Here is a 19,847-nt window from a genome sequence, read left to right as displayed (position 1 = left end):
GAGGATGTTGGCCCTGGCTTCCCCAAGCCAGAGCAGGAACCACAGACATGGAGTGGGCCAGCTCTGAGGTTCCTGGAGGAGCGGTGCCCAAGCATCCAGGAAGGTGTCCTGCCTCCATTCCCTTCCTGGTCAATGGAGCCAGCTGCCACCTCTGCTGACGGGCTCACCTCCATGATAAACTCACTCTTATTCTCACCCAAGTGCTGCTGTTTAATTCCTTGGCCCTCTCCTTGGGATTCATGTCCTCACTCCCTTGCAAAACCCATGTCCAAGCCTCCACCTCCCTGGTGTCTCTGCTTCTGCAGTTTTCCGCCTCCTCCTGCCACCACCTCAACGTACCAGGTGAACAGAATCCTGGGCCAAAGCATCCGCACCTAGATAAACCTTCTCCACAGGCCTCCTAGGAGAGGCAGAAAGACACAGCTTCTCCAAGCAGTTAAACAGCATGACTTGGATCTTGTAGGATAGATCTCACTGATCTAAGGATACAGTGAGACCCCCCTTTTCTCTAAGTCAACAAATATTTATCAATGTCTATTATGTTACAGGCCCAGAAAAGCTGCCAGTTCCCTGGTATTTGGTAAATATTCTGGAACATAGTAACAGAAAAAGGAGTAGCTTTTTTGAACATCATAAACAGGTGTGACACAGACTATAGTGCTCAAGGACACCTGATAGCTGTGCTCCCCTCTTCCTCCTGTGCACACCCCTGGGACCCATCCCCAGTACCCCCAGCAGTCAGATGGAACCTTTTCCCCCCATCTGTTGGATGGATGGAGATACTCCAGGAACCAAGAGGAAAGCAAGTCAGAGGAGGGAAGAAGTCTGGGTCTCTGAGGAGCTGTGTGGAATAAAGTTACCCCTTCCCTCTCCTACACTGGACTGAGATGTAATCAACAGAGAACTTCCCTTGTGCTAGATCACTGATACCTGGGGACTGTTACTGCAGTCACTTTACCCTGACTAATGGCACACTGGAGGATCTGGGATTTTAACACCAATTCAGGCCCCAAGGGGAACTGACAAGGTGTGCTGGTTTCTCTACGAAGCTGTTTTCAGTCTCTAGTTGAAAGAAATTACCGCACCTTCCTGTCTATGTGCAAACCTGGGATCAGCTCCCGCCTTCAGCGTGTGCTGGCTCTTCAAATTTGAGTAGTGACCGGACTTCTTTAAGACTCCTTCTCTTAGCCTGGACTTCTCTGAGCCCCTTTTGGAGACTGGAGACTTGGGAGTTCAGGAGGTACACATACATGAGATTTCTGTGCTCTATGTGCATGCCGAGATTTGGGGGCCGTGTGTCCAGCTGCCTCCTTATTGTTTCCTTTGTGATCCCACTCTTCTGGCCTTCAAATTACTCTGTCTTAGCCGCAAAGTGACCTCCTTTAAAAATGGACCTGATCAGTTGCCTTGGTTAAAAAACAGTAACAAGGACAACATGGTAGTCATGCTATTACTAATAATGATAGCTGTCACTTACCAAGCACCTGCCATGTTTCTGGTGACAGCTATGAGCAACTTCAGTCCTTACCCCTGGGCCTGTGCTGGCACCTCCAAGCCCAGCACCTTCTGACCTAGTCTCCCCGACCCTTCCGGTGGGTCATGCTTTGCCAGGTTTTCTCCATCTGAGCACTGCACAACTCACTCTCAGGGCAGTGTGCCCCTCCTTTCAGGCTGTGAGCTCAGAAAGGAGGTATAGGTGGGGCCTGGGCTTCACCAGCTCCCAAATGGCTTTGCAGGATAGGTGCTTGGTAGAGCACTTCGGATACACCTCCTGCTTAGTTGTATAAAATCTCCTTTTGCAGAAGGGAAATCCGACTGGCTCTTAGGATGGCTTCTTAGGGGGCCCCAGACCTCTGCACGCCATCACGAGTTTCACTGCTCATGCTCGTTTTCTATGGCTGCTGTAACAAATACCCACAAACTAGGTGGCTGGAAACAACAGAAACACGCTTACAATTCTGTAGGTTCAGATTCTCACGGGAATCAAGTCAAGCTGCCGACAGGGCTGCATTTCTTTCTGGAGGCTACAAGGGAGAGAATCCATTCCCTTGCCTCCCCAGCTTCTAGAGGCTGACCTCGTTCCCTGGCTCAAGGCCCTTCCTCTGTCTTTGCAGCTGCAACCGTGGAGCGAGTCCCTCTCGCATCACATCACCCCAACTTCCTCTCTGGCCTCCTTCTTCCATGTGTGATGACGTTGGACTTGTGATTACATGGGACTCACCTGGATAGCCCAAGATTATCTCCCCATTTTAAGCCCTGTGTGTGAGCGACCTTAATTCTGTCTGCTACCTGAATTCCCTTTGCCATGCAAGGTTCCAGGAGTTAGGAGGTGGCTATCACACTTACACACTGGTTTGCAGCAAACTTAGAAAAATGACAGTGTAATGGTTTTCCCATGAAACTGTTTTGTTTTAAAATTATAATTCTGAATGGTTTATTCTGAAAGGTTTATTCTGAAAATAAACCTTTCCACATGGGGGGTGTGGTGGGGGAGTGTTAAATAGTATGAAATGACCTTTTGAGAAAAAAAATGAGAAGTTGGCAAACTGAAATTTGACGTTGCAACCTGTGGGAAACAAGGCTTTGGGCCAAATATTCCAATGGGCACACTCTCCCCAGAGCGCCACCTGCAGGGCAGCCAGAGGCTGACAGCCTCAGGGTGCGTCAGAGGGACTGAGGGGTCCTGAGGGGCTGTAGCCCTCTGAGAATCATGGAGATGACAGGTGCTTATCATCCCGTTCAGATCGATTCCCTGATCAGTACCCACGCTAGGATGAGGTGGCCCATGCTGTGAGTGACCAGTGAATAGCTATGGGAGGCAAGCTGATGTGACATGTGCCACCATCCTTAGCTGACAGGTGGGCAAAGGGGACGTGTATATACATGCTCTCATCTGAGACTGATGGAGTCCCATGGATGGAAATAGAGGCCTGTGTGGTCTTTGATACGTCACTCAACCTCTCTGAGCCTGTTTCCCCAGTAAAAGAAAGAGCACACTTTCCTCCAGGGCTTTGTGAGGCTACGTGAGATCCTACTTGAGAAAAACTTTGTGCAGTCCACACATACACCATATTTTAAATAAACAAATGCCAGTTTTTACTTTACCTTATGGGGAGTACTCATCACCCTTTTGAGGGGTAAAAACTATTGTAAAACCTTTAATTCAATCTGCTCCATGGGTTTTGCTTTTGGTGTTGTTTTTAGAGAAACAAGTTAAACCAGAAGCAACTGTAAAATAGCTTCTAAGCCTGCATTTCAATTTTGAGACATTGATAGACAAATTCACTCAAGAGATGGAATAAAATGCAGCCACTGACAAGCAGATGAATTTAGTTCAAATGCTGTGTGTTTGGAACACTGTGGAAATGGTCTACTAGTTCCACAGGTAAGGATTTACCTACTGGGAGGGACTTTTAACATATTAACAATTAATTTAAGAGATTAGGAAGAGAGAAAGAAAGAAAAGAGAGAGAAAAGAAAGTTTTGGTTTTGGTTGATTGGCTTTTTTATATAGATAGTAAAATTAATAGCTAGCTATTAATGGATATATAAAGAACATATAAAGGAGAAAATAACACTCTTATTCCTACTACCCAGAAATAAACACTGCTAATAGTTGTTGTATTTCCTTCCATTATTTCATTTCTAACTTTATTCTAGCAAGAATAAAGCAACTTTCATGCTGTACTGTTAGCTCACAGAATCTTACCAGTGTGGACAACTGACTTCAGCTGAACAACTGAAGACCTTTTAGGGTTTCCTAATCATTAAAATATATATATGTATTTACCCTTCAATATTTTTAGATGTCCAGCAATATCTGCTTTGATTCCACCCATATTTTCCATTTTATCTTTTCCCTAGAAATTCCTGGAATCTTCTGGTTCTCTCTGCAGCACTGGTCCAGAGGAACACAGCTTTCAGAACCACACTGGGATTCATCCGTGGTCACAGATGTGGAGGAGCCCAAGGATGATGAAGGCAGGGAGAGAAGGGGACACATGAGGCCTGCTCGACTTCTCCCTGTGCCTAGGTGTTTATTTTATGCATAGTGGCTGGGGCACGGCCCTCCTTCCTTCCATTCAGCCTCCTGATCTTCTGGGGCTGGCACACCGAGTGACTTCACCAAACTCCTGAGCTTTCGCACAAAAGTTCCAGTTAGCCATGGGAAAACATCTGTGACAGGCTTGGGAGATGGGAGTGAGGCAGGTCAGTGTCTGTGGGTTCTGGGCAAATCTGTGGACAGGAGGGGGCCCCCGGAGGGATGGTGGTGAGCAGGTGTGACTTCGGGAGCCTGCATCTGTGATAGCTGGTTCCTGATCACAGAGAGGCAGCAGCCCCTTGGTGGCTTGGTTCTGCAGGGTGACTTTGGGAATCATCCCTGAAGGCTCAGCTGGAGGTGGTTTTCTTCAGCACCCCCCCAATTCTATAAGCCATTCTGCTTAATTAAGCCCAACTCACTGACACTAGCTGCAGTGATTCTATGCTCTGCACTGAGCCCCACTCATACTGCTATTCTGTGAGTCTACCCAGAGACAGAGGGATGTTATGTTAATCCTCTCAACAGCCGTATGAGCTAAGGTACTATTGTCACTCTTATCATACAAAAGAGGAAACTGAGTCACAGTGGGTTCAATAGTTTTCCTGAGGTCTCTCAGACAGAGGCAAAACCGAGCTTCGAGCTTCGTCCCTGTGCCATCGGGCCCACCGTCGTCATGCCCCCATGCTCCCCTGCTCATGGTGCCTATAGTCCAAGTGGAGTCCCAGTCTCATTTCTTTTGCATGGAATAAAACCAAAAACCATAAAGTACAAAGTTACGAAGTGGGCTGTTTATGGACTCTTTGGTTTCATTCATCTTAATTTGAGGGTTTATAAAGCAGACCTGAGAAATTTTCAGACTAGAGCTCCAACACAGGACCACAAAGATCTCACTCGTATTACGTGTTTGCACGTGGAGTGCTCACTCTCTCTCCCGCCTGTGACACCATCCCTCAGCAGAACGGTGTTCCACAAGAAGTCTGCGGAGCCCTTAGAAACTGAATTCTTACGTTCCCGCATTTGAAGCTGGGAATATTATCCACACAGTGTGACCACAAGAGGCATTTCCAGTGTGCTCCTAAAGAGGGCGGGAGTGTGAATCACCGCTATACAGGCCTTGCTTTCTTGGTAGAGGAAATCAGTGCAGAAAACTGCCTTTCTCCTTCCTCTTTGCCAGGGACAGTCTATCAGTGTTTGAAGAGTTGCTTGGTTTGGAATTGCAGCAGACATTCAGAAGTCTGCAAAATTTCATTTCTTTTCTGCATGGAATACAACTCAGTGCACGGATGCCTTCCACAGAGCAGTCACAGCCCTGTTAATAACTCAATCCTCAGAGCCCACTTACAGGAGAGCCTTGGACTGGCAGGATCCGGACCTCAAGTTCATGACTCCACTTTATGTATCTGAGGTCTTTCCCTGACCCCTGTCCTGCTCCATCCAGGCCAAAAAGAGCCACCACCAACTAGAAGGTATTTAAAAAGGCCAAAACCACACACAATAGAGTGCCGGCCTGGTGTAGCATTCATCTGCTAAGCATGAAATCTTTCCCGAGTGAGTCCTTCACAAACGAGGTCAGAGCTGAAAGCCGACACTACCTTAGCCAGGGAGGGGCTGGTGGCGCCATTAAAATACTCCTGCCAGCAGTTACCTCAGACAATGTAAATACAAAACTGGTGCTTGTGTTTATTTAAAGTTATTGGCATTGGGCTCATTCCTGGTAGACAAAGATTATCTTGTTTACAGCAGCATCCAGATGATGGACAAGACTCAGTGTAATGTAAATCGAACTATGCAGAGGGGGCACCCGTTCGCGTAAACAACTTCCCTCAAGCAAAACAAATCTGCCAAGACTCAAGCTGGAACTCATTTATTACACAGCTTCAAGTTGAGTGGCTGCAACATTAAACAACTGCAAAAGCAGGGGGATCCGAGCAGACATCCAAGGCCGGCAGGAGCCTGTCCTTCCCTCATGTTTTTGGTGAGAGGTGTCTCTAGCTTTGTCAAGTGTGCAGGGTTCCACAAACGCTGTCACCTGCATCGCTTTTGAGATGGTGCGGCCGGAGGCCAGGCATGCATCTCCAGTGCAGGGAGGGGCAAGGCGGCCCTGCACAGTCGCCCTTGTACCCTCACGCATTTGGCCTGTCAGATAAACCCGGCCTTGGGGACCTAAATTTAACGATACAGGCACAGATGTTAGGACTCTGGGCTAAATGCACAGAGTGCGAGTGGGGGCCAAACTTGGCTGTAGAAGGCAGACTTGCATGGGGTTGTGGGCCTGGCCTTGCTGACCTTACTCACAGGAGGAACTGCAGGGCTTCCTGGGAGAGAGGCACGGATGTGAAGAGATCAAGCCGATAAGCCAGCCCCAGAGGAGAGCGACCCCAGGGGACTCCAGGTTCTGCCTGGGGATGTAGTGACTCCAGGGGGTGTGAAGACTTGGGAAGGAAGAAGAGAGTGGCAGAGGTCACACCCAGGAGTCACTGAGGAGAAAGAGGCCACTGGCTGGGGGTAGGGCGCCAGGTTCTGTCCCAGAGATGTGAGCAGCAGCCGCAGGCCGGGAAGGAGTCCAAGGGCCCCGCACAGAGAGGGCCACCCACAGCCTGGTTCCCTCTCTGGGCTCCCCTCCCTTCGCCGTGTGCCTCTCCTCTAGATTAGGCCCTCGTCTGTGGCTCAGTGAGAGCGTAGGAGTGGGCACCGAGCCTCCTGGCTGCCCTCCTCACAGCCCACATGGGGGCAACCTTTGGCCTGCTCTCTAAGGCTACGCACAGGCTGTTCTGCCTCCATCCTTGGGAAGAGCCTCCCCGAAACCTCGAGTCACCCGGAGACACCCCATCTGCCCTGGTGTATGCTGGCTGGAGCCAGCACCACACACGGGCTGGGGCCCCTGGCATCTGACAGCAGGTCTTCCTTGCAGCCCAAGCCCCACCTCTGTCCTGGCTGCGTTGCTGTCCACAAGCCTCGGCTGCAGGGACTGCGCCTCCCCTTGACCCAGTACTCCCATACCGGCCCTCAAACAGGATGCACTCTCTGCCCTGCCCCCCTGGCCTCACCCCCCACTCCCTCCGAGCTCTCTGGTCTCAGGGAGACCTCCCGGCTACAACTTCTCCATTTCCTTCTCATTGGCCTCATGGCCCCACTTCGGTCTCTTCATGTGTCACTCACCCTCCCCGCTGCCTGCCCTCCTGACCTCTGACAGGGCCTACCTGACAAACCTTGACTCGGGGTGGGGCCCACTGTTCACCTTCTCAGCTCTCACATTAGGGCAAGATATTTGTTTCCTGTTGCTCATAACAAATTACCACAGCTTAAAACAACTAACACTTACTACCTCACAGTTTCTATGGGCTGACCTGGGGGCTGTGGCTCAGGGCCTCTCATGAAGGGCCACGACAGTGCTGGCTAAGGCGGCGTCATCTGAAGGCCTGACTGGGGCAGAGTGTCTGCTCCCAGGATGGCCCACACCCAGCTGCTGCCAGGGAGCCTCAGCTGCTTGAGCATCCTGATGGCGTGGCAGCTGGATTCCCCCACAACAAGTGACCAAGAGGGAGCCACATGGTCTTCTGGGACTGTCACACAGTTAGGGGAATTAAACCCCCACCTTTGGAAGCGAAGAGTGCCAAAGAATCTGTGGGCTTATTTAAACCTTAAAAAAAACAGTTCACCTCCTTCCTTACCTCTCAGGACAGCAATCGCTCGCTCTCCTTTCCAGCCTCCCAGAGGGCAGCTCGGGAAGGGTGGCTCTGACCGTCAGCCTCTCCACCTGGGCAGCCTGGCCCAGGCAGGGCTCCTTGAGGCCTGGTTCCCAGATAGGCCGGTGTGGGAAGTGTTTGTTTGGTCTGCCACGAGGTATGTGCAGACGTTGAGAGCGAGTATTCTAAAGCGTTATTTAGTGACACTTTGATGAAGTGATTTAAGCTGTTATGGGGCCCAGTAGATAATTTTATACATACTGAACCTAATAATAAAGCAGGTGGGCTTCACCTCACACCCGTTAGGATGGCTACTACCAAAAAAACAAGTGCTGACTAGGATGTGGAGACACCAGACTAAGGGAGCCTCCCACATTGTCGGTGGGAAGCTGGATGGTTCAGCTTGTGGAAAACCATATTTGGCTCCTCAAAAAACTAGAAATAAAATTACCATATGATCTAGCGATTCTAGTTCCAGGGATATCCTTCAAAGAATTGAACCTGGGGACTTGAAGAGGTTATTTGTACACCATATTCATAGCAGCATTATTCACAATAGCCAAAAGGTGGAAGCAGCCCAAGTGTTCCTTGTAGGATGAAAGGATAAACAAATGTGGAATATTATTTAGCCCTAAAGAGGAACCTCTGACATGTCAGAGGATGGATGACATCTGAGGACATTATGCGAAGTGAAACAAGCCAGACACATAAGGACAAATCCTGTATCGTGCCGCTTACACGCAGTTCTTGAGTCAAGCTTGTGGGGGCAGGAAGGAGCATGGTGGGTGCAGAGTATGGAGCCGTTGTTTGATGGGTGGTTTCCATTTTACAGGATGGGAGATGGATGCACAGCCATATGACTACTTAGCGCTACTGAACCATATACTTGAAAATTTACCATCTCAGATTTGTAAATTTTATACATTTCTTTTTTATCTCAAAAAATTAGGGCTTACATTTTGTATGTCTTTTTAAAGTATCATTTTTCTGGTAATTTGTTTTATAAAAATACCTGTACAAGAAGGGCTGGAAATGAACCGGGTCCTTGACTGCACACTACAGATGCTTCCAAAGGCAGAGTCCCAGGTCAGGTGTGCCTGCTCCCATGCGCCTGCCGTGGTCATTCTCCTCCTGTCCGGGCCGCCTCTCAACCTTGGCCACAGAGCTTTCGAAAGAGCAAGTCTGATGTCATGTCTGGTGTCCTGGGCAAAGTTGTTCAGTGGTTTTTCATTTGCTTCAAGAAAGACCAGAAACTCTTTGGCTGGGCACACAGGGCCCCCTGGGCTCCCAGCCCCTGCCCAGCCTCATCCTGTGGATGGCCCTGCCCCTCTGAGCATCCCAGGGCCTCTGTCACAGGCTGTCCTTCAGATGGTAATGCCTTTGCCCGAGTCCCATCCCCCTAACTCTTGCTTGTCTGTCAAAGGCCACGTTTTTCAGGAAGCCTCCTCTGAAGGTCTAGGCACACTGTTCCCACACTGTATGTGAACCATGGGAAAATGAGCCTTCTTGGCAGTGATGGAAATTAAAGATGTTATGAAATAAGAGTCAGGCGCTTTGAAGGACCATGGGAGGGAAGCTTGAGGCAAGTGGGCTACTTGGCTCTCTCCAAACAAGCCTGGAAGGTTCTCTGGCCACCTGCCATATGTTTTTGTGTCTCCCACCATCTCTTCCAGATACTTCAGCTAGAGCACCCAAGGGTCTTTCCAAGCCTGCAGGCACCAGGCAGCTGGGTGGTATCAACAACAGGACCGAGGCAGTGAAACCAGTATGAAGGGGTCTGAAAATATGCTTCCCACTTGGCTATGTGGACAACCTGCCCTTCGGCAGCTGCTTCCCCAGCCCGTCCTGCCCAGGCCTTGGCCTCCCTGTCCCATACTGAAGGGAAAGGCATGCTTCCTGCCTTGCTGGCCGAGATCCTGCTCTGGGTGGCTGGATTTGAACTGCATGCCCAAGCCCTCAGGTACATTTTTGTAATCTGCCCAAATGATAATTCCAGCAGGAAGGGGCAGCTTTTATTCTGTGCTGTCTACAAGAAGGGCCAGTGTCGTTCTGAGGCCAGCCTTCCTTCCCAGCTTCCTGGTGTGTTGTTTCCAATAGCAAAAAACCTTTGTTACACATAGACCCAGACCCAGTGTAGGAATTAGGGATTATTTATAGTTTCCTGCAATCCTCCTAAGTATAATAAATTACATTCAAACTGGAAACTGCGTCTGGGACCAAATTCTCCTTGAAATAGTTCCTTGTGGTTCATATTAATGACTGGTGACTGATGGGTTTACACAAACAAAATGAATATGATAATTTGGTGGATAGCAAATAAATTACTTTTATAGGATTTAGATGTTTTCCAAGCGAGCTTTGATTTATCCAAAGAGGTGCCTATGTATACAGGTTACTAAATGTGTGACCCTTGAGGCCTGGTTCTTAGATTAAACAGGAGGCTGGACCTTTTCCTCTGCAGGTTTCCTGCTTAAACTGGGAAATATAAAATGTTTGATAAGTAGAGAGATTCTTTGTTGACATTCTTAAGCCAGCTGGCAGCCTTGAGAATTTGAGATTTGACCAACATACAAGGGAATGGCCCTTTCACAGGCTGTCAAGTGCCTGGTGGAGTTTGTGGAGGACAATGGCACTGTAGAGGTGGCCAGTGATGGGTCTTGGCCACACAGAAGCTCTCTCCTACTCTGCCAGCCCCAGGCCCTTGGTGAGATCTCTGCTGGTTTTAAACTGCTGCAAGGAATGAGGGGGCCCTGGAGCCTCCATAGCGCTGGAGCATGACATTGCTGACAGATAAAAAGGCCCCCAACCCCAGGATCGCTATCAAAGCTGAAGGGCTGCATTTGTGTAAATATCCAAACAAATCCACCAGGGAGATACATGGTGCGAGGCGAACTCTAGGGATCCGAGGCAAAGATAAATAAGTCACATCCCGGCCGGGGTTCGCAGGAAATGTCCTCTGAAGGAGCTGTCACCTGTGCAGACCCTGTGAGGAGAGAGAAGCCTGTAGAAAGGAGCCTGAGCAGGGTGCTAAGTGCAGCTTCCACTGTAGCAAAGCAGCCCTGCTGGCCCTGGAGAAATGCACCTGCTGTCCCCTAAAGGTTCCAGTGGGAGACATGGGACTTCCTGGATCTGGGGTCCCTGGTCCTTCCTTGAGGAGGTACGTGTAGTGCTGGCCCGGGGCTTGGAAGGTTCCCAGCGCAGGACACCCAGGCCCAGGCTGGGAGCTTTGGGGAAGGTGAACAGGAGGCTGCCACCCCCTGCCTGCCCCCAAGTATAGATGTGGCTCAGCTGCAGGCCTCCAGATGGACTCGGGCCTCCTCGGTTACCTGTGGCACTCCCCTGACACGTTGGGGGCCTGTGATTTAGTTTTTCTATTCTTATTTGAATCCAGTCTTGTGCCCCTCCTGGGGTGGCCCGGATGATGGGCTCCCAGACATGGGCTGCCGTGACCAAGGAAGGCTTGTGTTGTTGCTAAACTAACCTGGGCAGTGGGTCCCCAGGGATGGGCAACACAGAGGCCTGGGGATCTGCTCGCTTACTTTTTATTTGCAAACAGTTCCGTAAACACAGATGCAAGCTGGTTGCTGCCCTGAGGGCTCTAGCACGTGGCCACCCAACCCTGGGTCCTGGTGCTTTGGCACCTCAGCGTTACAGCCTTTGGAAGGCAACCTGATTGGAGCAGGCTGTGCACTCTGCTGACGCTGGGGAATTCTTTCCTCTTGGGTTCTAACCCTCCTTTGCTTGTTGAGAAAGGGAGAGAACTGGTTCTGGATGGGCCTCTGCTGGAGATACATCACTGCAGGTACTTGGATGCTCCAGGCCCCCGCACAGACCCTGGGGCCCTCTGTGCACAGCAGCAGGCCGTACCTCGGCTTCAGGGTGACCCTCCCTGACCATCTTCCTAAGCCCCTCCCTCAAACAGACAGCAGAACAGCATGAACCAGGCTGTCCCGGCCTGTCTCGCTCTCACCACTTCACTGTCTGGAAACACTCATTTCTTGCTCATCTCTACCCGACACACACTCCATGAGAGCAGGGACCTTGTCGGCATGGTCCCTGCTCTACCCTTGCCATCTAAAACTGCCTGAAATATGAGGGTGCTTTAAAAAACTGGGGAAGGAATGGATGTGCTTTAACATACACCTGGGATTTATTTTTATTCAGTTGGTAAGATACACAGAAATGACTGTCATGAAGGCAGACTGTGGTCTCGAGTCCCCAGAAACAGGAGGCTGGCAGCCCCTGACACAGGGCCACAGGGAAGCCCCAGGGTTTGCTGGGGGCAGGTGGAGGCACCAGCAGGAGCCTCTGCTGCAGTTTCCATGGGCATGCGCAGGGCAGGGTGAGCCGCTGGGCAGGCTGCAGGCGGGCTGGAGTGAACGCTTTCTTTAGCTTGGGGCCATAGGAGTGGGTGGTCCCTACTGGCCAGTACCGTTGACTAGGCAGAGGGACTCTGCCTTCTGGGACACACAGGCCAGAGAGAGGCTTTGCGGGTGGGCTCTGGGTGGGCTGGTTTGCGTATGAAGGGTGCCCAGGCAAGCCATTGGCTCTCTATAGGAATTTGCTAACTCCAGGAGGGGCGGTGCCTCCCTGGGTCCCCCAGGCCCCTGGATATCAAGGTCCCATAAAATATAGGCATAGAAAACTGAAGACAGGATGAATACAGAACTCTGACACCCATAGGGGGTAAGAGCTGGGGGTGCTTGGACAAACGTGAGAACCAACTGTGTCTGGACTGAGCCAAGGCACGTTGGGGCTTCATTCCATTTCTGTTTGTTCTGAAGTCAACACACTCCCTGTGGGTGATTTTGCCAAAGGAACCCTCAGTGGAGAGTGATCTTTTCTAACGACAACCTCCCAAACTTCTTATTGGAGTATAACATACATACAGAGCATTAATCTATCATCAGGTACAGAAACTGAACAGATCCAGGAAACCAGCGCCCAGATCAAGAAACGGCATGACCAGGAGGCCACTGTGCTCCTGCATCCCTTCCGTGTCCATGGGAACCACCGTCCTGATGTCTAACAGCGTTAATTTGCTGTTTTATACCTTCATATAAATGCATTCATATTGTGTCTAGCCGTTTTTTTCTAATTCTATTCATGCAATCCATCCATATAGCAGATTCTCACTGTGGTCCAGGATCCCAGTGTGCAGATACACCACAGTTTACTTATTCGTTCAAACGGTAAGGAGCCCTGGGAAATGTCCGGTTCAGGACTATGACCCGCCACGGACATTTTGCCCACTGGTGTGGAGTCAGTCTTCTAGTTGCAAGGAACAGAACTTACTTGGGCTAACCTGATTCGAAGGGTGGGTTCACTGGAACCATTCTGAGTAGCTCACAAAATGGAAAAGGGCAACAGCCTGACTTTGGAAAGGACGTGAACGAGAGCTCCCCCTACCGGGGTTCCTGGTGGCAGAGACTTGCTGGCTGACCTCATTAGCTGGCCTGCAGCAAGGCATCCTATCTGTGTTGTGTGGAACACCAGCGGCCCACAGGAATTTTATAGTGTGGCACGGAAGAAAGAGGCCCTGTGGCTAACTCAGCTGGGAAAGCTGGTTCAAAACGCTTAGACTTCTCGGGACCTTTAACATGAGAGCATATTTTAACCTTCTGAGAGGGCAGTATGTCCCAAACTTGACTTTTCATGGAGTGCTGACTTCTATCTTAAGGGGCACTAATGTTCCAAGGAACACAGCTTTGGGAAATGCTGATCCAGAACAGAGCACGAATGAAGGGGAGTAGCAGAAAATACACTCTGGACTGTTTTTAATGTAAAGATAGGGATTTGGGATGTTTTTTCTAGAAAATCAGGAACCATGAAAACAGGTGGTCAGCAAATAATCTGGCAAGTGTTAGAAAAATAACATACTTTTAGGAAAAAGAATAATATACTTTCATGTGAGCTTACAGACTCTTTCTTCTCTGCAGCTAGGAGTCAGCCCAGCTTACAGAGCTCATCACTGATGCAATGTTCTCTGACAATGCTGAGGTGCCAAGGGGCAGAGGAAGACTCCAATACAGGCTGGTGTGCAAAACTGAATCAAGCTGCCCACTAACTCTATAAAGCTCCCAATTTAAGACTTGGTGCTAGATTGCCATTCTAACTAAAGTCATGGCTGTGAGTGAGAGAATGCAGAGTACAGGCTAAGGAATAGGCTTGGACAATGCCAACATACAAAGTTCCACAGAGATGAAGGTGAATGTGCAAAGGAGTCTCAGAAGGAACAGCCATTGATGTTTGAGAAAAACCAGAAAAAAACTGAGATACAGAAGAAGCCCAGGGAGGATGGTTTCTCAGAGGAAGGGGCGGGGCAATGGGTTTTGATGCTTCAGAGAAGTCGGGACCAGGGCTGGAAGACACCACTGGATCTGCTGCCGGGTGGCCAAGGCAGCATGGAGCACAGGGCTCAGATCTTCTTGATAGACAGAACGTGCCCCAGGAGTGCAGTTACTGATAGCCCTGAGCTGGGGTGTGGGGGGTGGTGAGGGGGGCGGGGTGCCTTCGGGGTCCACTCTGCCTTTGAGCAAGGCCACTTCCTCCAGGCCACTCTCAGCAAGTGAGGAGCAGAGTGGTGGCTAAGGGCTCAGATTCCTGGCAGACGTGGGTAACCTGCTTAGCAGCTCCATACAGGCTGCCCCAGATGGCCTGGGCCTCTCTCCTTCCCAGGCCAGGAAGGCTCCCTCTGCCCTCCCCTCCCTTCCACTTCCCCTCTCATGGGGGTTAACCCCGAATGAAGCTCTGGTGCCTCTAACTTCACCTGAGAGCCTGCATCCAGAAGGACCCATACTTAGACGGCAGCCATGGCGATTTCAGTGAGACGTGGGCCTTAGGTGCATGCAGACAGAGTAGGAATCGATAAAACGGAGCCAGAGCGTATGAACAGCTCCTTTGAGAAGGCTCAGATGGCCCCAGTGCTCTGGCCATTCGAGGACAGAGACTTCCTGTACGCACCCTGCAGTCCTCAGAAACAGGTGCGCACCGTACGAAAGAAAATCAAAGTAATAATGGCGCTTCATTTTCTCTGGCAGTTTCATCTTTTTTCAAGACTTCTTTGTTCTTTTCAATGTCTTCGCACCCAGGAACACCCAGAGGAGAACTGGGTGACAGGGGGGGGTGCCTCCTCCTGTGTCAGCCTTCGGTCCCCCACTTTCTTAATCATGTTTACCAGGTAACACAAAAGCTGTCTGAAAGCCTTTGAGGATATGAAAGAGTTCCTGAACCAGCACCTTGCAGAAAAGGATCAACTTCGAATGCTTTCTCTGACAAACATTAATTAAAGGAAATTCTGGGATGCTCTTCAGATAGTAGGAAAAAGGTCCCTGATGGACAGTTTGAGCAGCAGTAAGAATGGATGAACAAAGTGAAAATATGGACATAAATGTAAACAGAATTATTTGTATGAAACAACAATAATGTCCTGTGGGTTTTTTAAAAGAGATAAAATGTAACAAAAAGAGCACATAAGTTGGGGGAGAAGCTTGGAGTTCAAACGTTCTAAGGATGGTTCTTGGCTTCTTTAGGAGGGAGAAAAATACTGATTATGCCGAGGTTAGATCTGTTCAGTATGCATGCTAAGATGCTAGGGAAACAGACAAGGGAAGTAGATTTTCAGCTTTTACGCAAGGAGAGAGAAAGAAATGAAAAATGCTCCACTGTTTCTGAGGCTTAGGGAGGTATCTTTTCTGGATGTGCCCCTGGCCTAGAGATCCTGGGCCTGAGGTGTGGCCAAGGGGCAGGTACTGGAGGGGGTGTGGAGTTACATGGACAGAGCTGGGATGTCCATGCCAGGGCAAGTGAGGCCCCTCCTGGGAGGACGGAGCCACCGGCAGGGGGAGGAGGGCAGGCTGTCAGGCCTCCATATATACACAATTTCACTCAGGGCCCCACTACCAGGAAAGGTGGTGATGGAAGGAAGGAAGGAAGTGGGGAGGGAGGGCAGGCAGGCAGGCCCCCTCTAGAAGTGCCAGCCCTGAACAGCCCTGGCCACCCACCCTGCCGTGGAACGGGACTGCAGGGCCCGCCATTGGTTAAGAGCCGGGAAGGCAGGAGGAGGGTGTGGGCGTGTGGCATCTGGGAACTCCCAGGCGGGCCTGCCTCTGCCTCCCAGGTGTTGGAGCATGAAATCCAGGCTCCTCGGCTTCAGGTTAGACTGACTCCAGGCACAACTTGCCCTCCAGGGCCCAGTGGGATCAGGCTGAACCTGTCTACCAGATGCAGCCTGAAGCCTCGCCCTTGCTTGGGTCCCCCCTTCCGTCTCAGCTCCCCTCCTCCCGCACCCTCTGCCCTGGCGGCACTTGTTCAGCAATCACAGGCAGAGGGTTCCTTGGCCCCCAACTGCTTGCAGGGTGCTGTACCTCGGCCAGGGAACCTCATGAGCAGAAGTGTGGTATGAGGGGGAGTGTGTGTTTATGTGGGGTATGTGTGTGTGGTTTCTGTGGTGTGGGGGTGTAGGAGGATGTGTGGTGTGACCCCCAGCAGAGGCTGTACTAAGTCTGGGGTGTGAAGCAGGAAAGTCAAGCGAGGGACAACGTCAGCAGGTCCCACAGCCTCCTGCCTTCACCCTGTGAGTCCTGCTCGTCCCTCTCTCCCCCTTGCCCTGGGCCTGCTGCGGAGGCCCCAGCCCAGCCTCCTGGCTCTGCTGTGGGCACTGTGGGATGCAGCCCCTGCCCCACCTGGCGCTGCCAGCAGGGGGCGCCCCAGAGCACCTACTCCCTTCTGGTCCCTCAGCTTCGCCCACATCCCCCGGGGCCCCAAGAGCAGCTTTTTGGTCTGCTCCCTGACTCCTGGGGCCAGCCTCACACCTCTCTCGGGGAGGTCAGCACCAGCTGGGGGCCCACCTCAGAGACGTGAGTCCAGCCCTGGGGCGCCCTCCTACAAGCTTCCGGGACCTGGGTTTTTGAAATCCTGCTGCCTTCCCTTTGTTCCTTGGGAATGATAGCTGATTCCTTCAGTTAATGTACCTGCGTCCCTTTCCGCTTTTCAGCGCTCCAATACCCGTCCAGCTCAGTTCAGTTCTCTGTTAAAATAAGGGGTGTGTTTGCCCCCCTGGCTGGACTATCAGAATTCGTCCTCTCTCCCCAGTTCTCTCAGCACCGTCTCACAGCCTTGCTCACAGTTCCCATGCAAATTAAGAGATAAATCCAAGTGGTCAGTTTTAAAAGTCAACTCTGTCAAGATTACTGATGAAATGTCAGTGCCAACAAGACAAGAAAGGTCAATAATGAGGAAAGTTGTGTATAGACAGAAGTCAAATCATCTTGAGAAGATTCTGATTGGCAAATTTTGACTTGGGGAATTGTAGAAGTCTGGGCAGAGGAGTAACAGGGCCAGATGGATGGTGGCTTCTGATGCATATGGCTGCTCAGTGTCCATTGATGCTACTCCTGGCCAGGGCCTTGCTCCTACCCCTCTACCAATTTCAGTGCAAGAGACCCAGGGGGGCTCCTCTTCCCAGATGGGGAAGGGGGAGGTAAGGTGTGCCTTGTCTGGATCGTTCCTATAGGACCCAGAGTTGAGAGCCGTGAGCTGGAGTTACTGCTGCCCTTGTACCACTGCGTGCAGCTGGAGAGCAAAGCTGGAAGAGGGCATCTCAGTGGCATGACAGAGACCCGGGGCCTGGGGGATGTCCACTGAGCTCCTCCACCAAGTCACCCCTGAAACCAGCCTTACACCAATCATTTTCCTTTTTCCTTGAGCTAGCTTGTGTCATTGGCATCAGGAGTTCTACCAAATACAACATATTCCTCTAGGAGACTTGGGAAGTGAAAGACTTGGAGCTACTGCAATGGTTGAGGCATTAGGACAATGGTACAGAATTGGAAGGGACAAGGTGGAGTCAAGAAATATTTCAGAGGTAGAAACTGGAAGACCTGGTTACTGTGTAAACACAGTGAGAAAAGAAATGGAAGCATTCAATGGAAAAGATGGTGCTCACAGCAAAGGAAGCCATCAAGAAAACGGAAAGGCAACCCTCCTGAATGGGAGAATAAATTTGCAAGTGATATATATGATAAGGGCTAATATCCAAAGTATAAAAAGAGGTCATACAACTCAACACCAACAAACAATCCAGTTAAAAAATGGGCAGAGGACCTGAATAGATATTTTTTTCCAAAGAAGACATATAGGTGCCAACAGGCACATGAAAAGATGCTCCACATCACTAATCATCAGGGAAATGCACATCAAAACCACAATGAGTTATCACTTCACACCAGTCAGAGTGCCCACTATCCAAAAGACAAGAACTAACAAGTGTTGGTGAGGATGTGGAGAGAAGGAACTGCATGCACTGTCAGTGGGAATGTCAACTGGTGCAGCCACTGTGGAAAGCAGTATGGAGGTTCCTTAAAAAACTAAAAATAGAAATACCATTCCACTTAGTAATTCTACTTCTGGGTATTTACCTGAAGAAAACAAAATCACTAACTTGAAGTATTTATGTCTACTGCACCATTACTTACAATAGTCAAAATATGGAAGCAACCTAAGTGTCCATTGATAGATGACTGGATAAAGATGTGGTGCATACACACTATGGAAGATTACTCAGCCATAAAAAAGAATGAAATCCTGCCATTTGTGACAACATGGATGGACCTAGAAGATATATTCAGACCGAGAAAGACAAATACCATGATTTCACTTATATGTGGAATCTAAAAAAAATTAGAGAACAAACAGAACAAAAATAGACTCATAAACACAAAGAACAAACTGATAGTTGCCACAGGGGAGGAAGGTGGGGGATGGGGAAAACCAGTGAGGGGATAAAGAGTTACAAACTTCCAATCATAAAATAAGTAAGTCATGGGGATGAAAAGTACAACGGTAAAAAACACTGTAATAACTTGCAGTGATGACAGATGGTCTCTTTGCATTTATCGTGGTGAGCATCTCATAATGTATATAATTGTCAAATCACTATGTTGTACAAATGAAACTAATGTATCATTGTGCAGGAGTTATAGTTCAGTAAAAAATAAAAATAATTTAAAAAAAAGAAGAAGATGGTGCTCAGATTTGGCTAGAAAGGTCAATGACTGATATTAAGAGTTAAGAGTTAAATCCAGGAGGAGGATGAGTGGAGACCAGAAGGGGAGAATTCCATTTAGGACATGAGTGTGAGGTGCCCAGAGATCCCCCAAGGCAGCATGGCCACACCAAAGCCATTGGGTGTGAGCCTGAAGCTCAGAGGAGAGGCCAGAGGTGGCACTGAAGGTTTGCAAACCGTCCCCCCCGCCCCCCAGAAGATTAGCTAGAAGCATGAAAATGAATGGGGATTGTGTGAGACTAACCCTAGGAGGCACAGAACAAGCTGAGTTGTGGGAGCCCACCAAGGAGGCCAAAAGGAGACTGAGGAACAAGGGCAGCCAGGAGCCCGGCTTTCAAGTAAGGGAGCAGGACATTCAGGAGGGAGGTAGTGACTTGCTGCATGGTGGCATGGACCAGCTGTCTCATCTAGGAAAGCAAAACAAGTTCTTTCCTGAATATGCTAGGACTGATCAGGATGATTTAAAAAAAATCTATGTCCCTGACTTCCCTTCATCCACTCTGCTTATAGGTTCTCCTCTTCCTGGTCACCAGCACCTCCACAAAGGATGGGAGTAAAAATACAAAGGCCCAGACTCTGACCAGGGAAAGGAAAGCTTTGGGTTTTGCATGTTGTACGTGGCTCTGCTTCTGCCTATGATGGGACTAGATGGTGCCAGGCACAGGAGCTGAATCCCTGAGACTGGAGCAAGAGTTAGTGGCCCTTGTAGGTGGTTGCTTTAGCTTACTTCTGGAAAGCAACTAGTGTTTGAGAAAACAGATGTAAAGTTACTAAGGACACCTGAGATTTAGACTGTTTCTGTAGAAAACAATGATGGTTCACCCCTCACCAGAAAAGTAGAAAAATTCATCCCAAGAAAGCCACCCTTGCTTGGCTATGCCCTCTGTTGCTCCTCCATCTGACTGGCATCCCGTGCTGTGAGCAGGCAAGCCTGCTGCAGCCATGGGTTCCAGTGCCCCTGCAAACTCCCCATCTGGACTGCTTTGTATTACATATCTCATATATTTCATACACTTCTGTATTTCTTGTTCTGCACCTAGAGGAGACTGGGAGA

General features: G+C 49.8%; 1 protein-coding gene across 5 annotated transcripts in view; it reads right to left on the bottom strand.

The window, feature by feature from the left end:
- ERCC6L2 (ERCC excision repair 6 like 2) overlaps positions 1-19,847 on the bottom strand; it is a 216,916-nt gene that overhangs the window by 17,260 nt on the left and 179,809 nt on the right. The window contains exon 19 of one of the 5 annotated variants that reach the window (XM_073228787.1): positions 5,661-8,930. The exons of 1 other annotated variant lie outside the window; for it this stretch is intronic. In XM_073228787.1, coding sequence (XP_073084888.1) covers positions 8,876-8,930 — 55 coding nt within the window. In that variant the 3' untranslated portion in view covers positions 5,661-8,875. 3 more of the 5 variants (XM_073228785.1, XM_073228788.1, XM_073228786.1) reach the window with 3 other exon arrangements.

This window comes from Manis javanica, chromosome 2, assembly GCF_040802235.1.
Source record: "Manis javanica isolate MJ-LG chromosome 2, MJ_LKY, whole genome shotgun sequence".
NCBI classification, from domain to species: Eukaryota; Metazoa; Chordata; class Mammalia; order Pholidota; family Manidae; genus Manis; species Manis javanica.
Note: the sequence above shows the minus strand (reverse complement) of the source record. Positions and strands in the feature narration are given on the sequence as shown.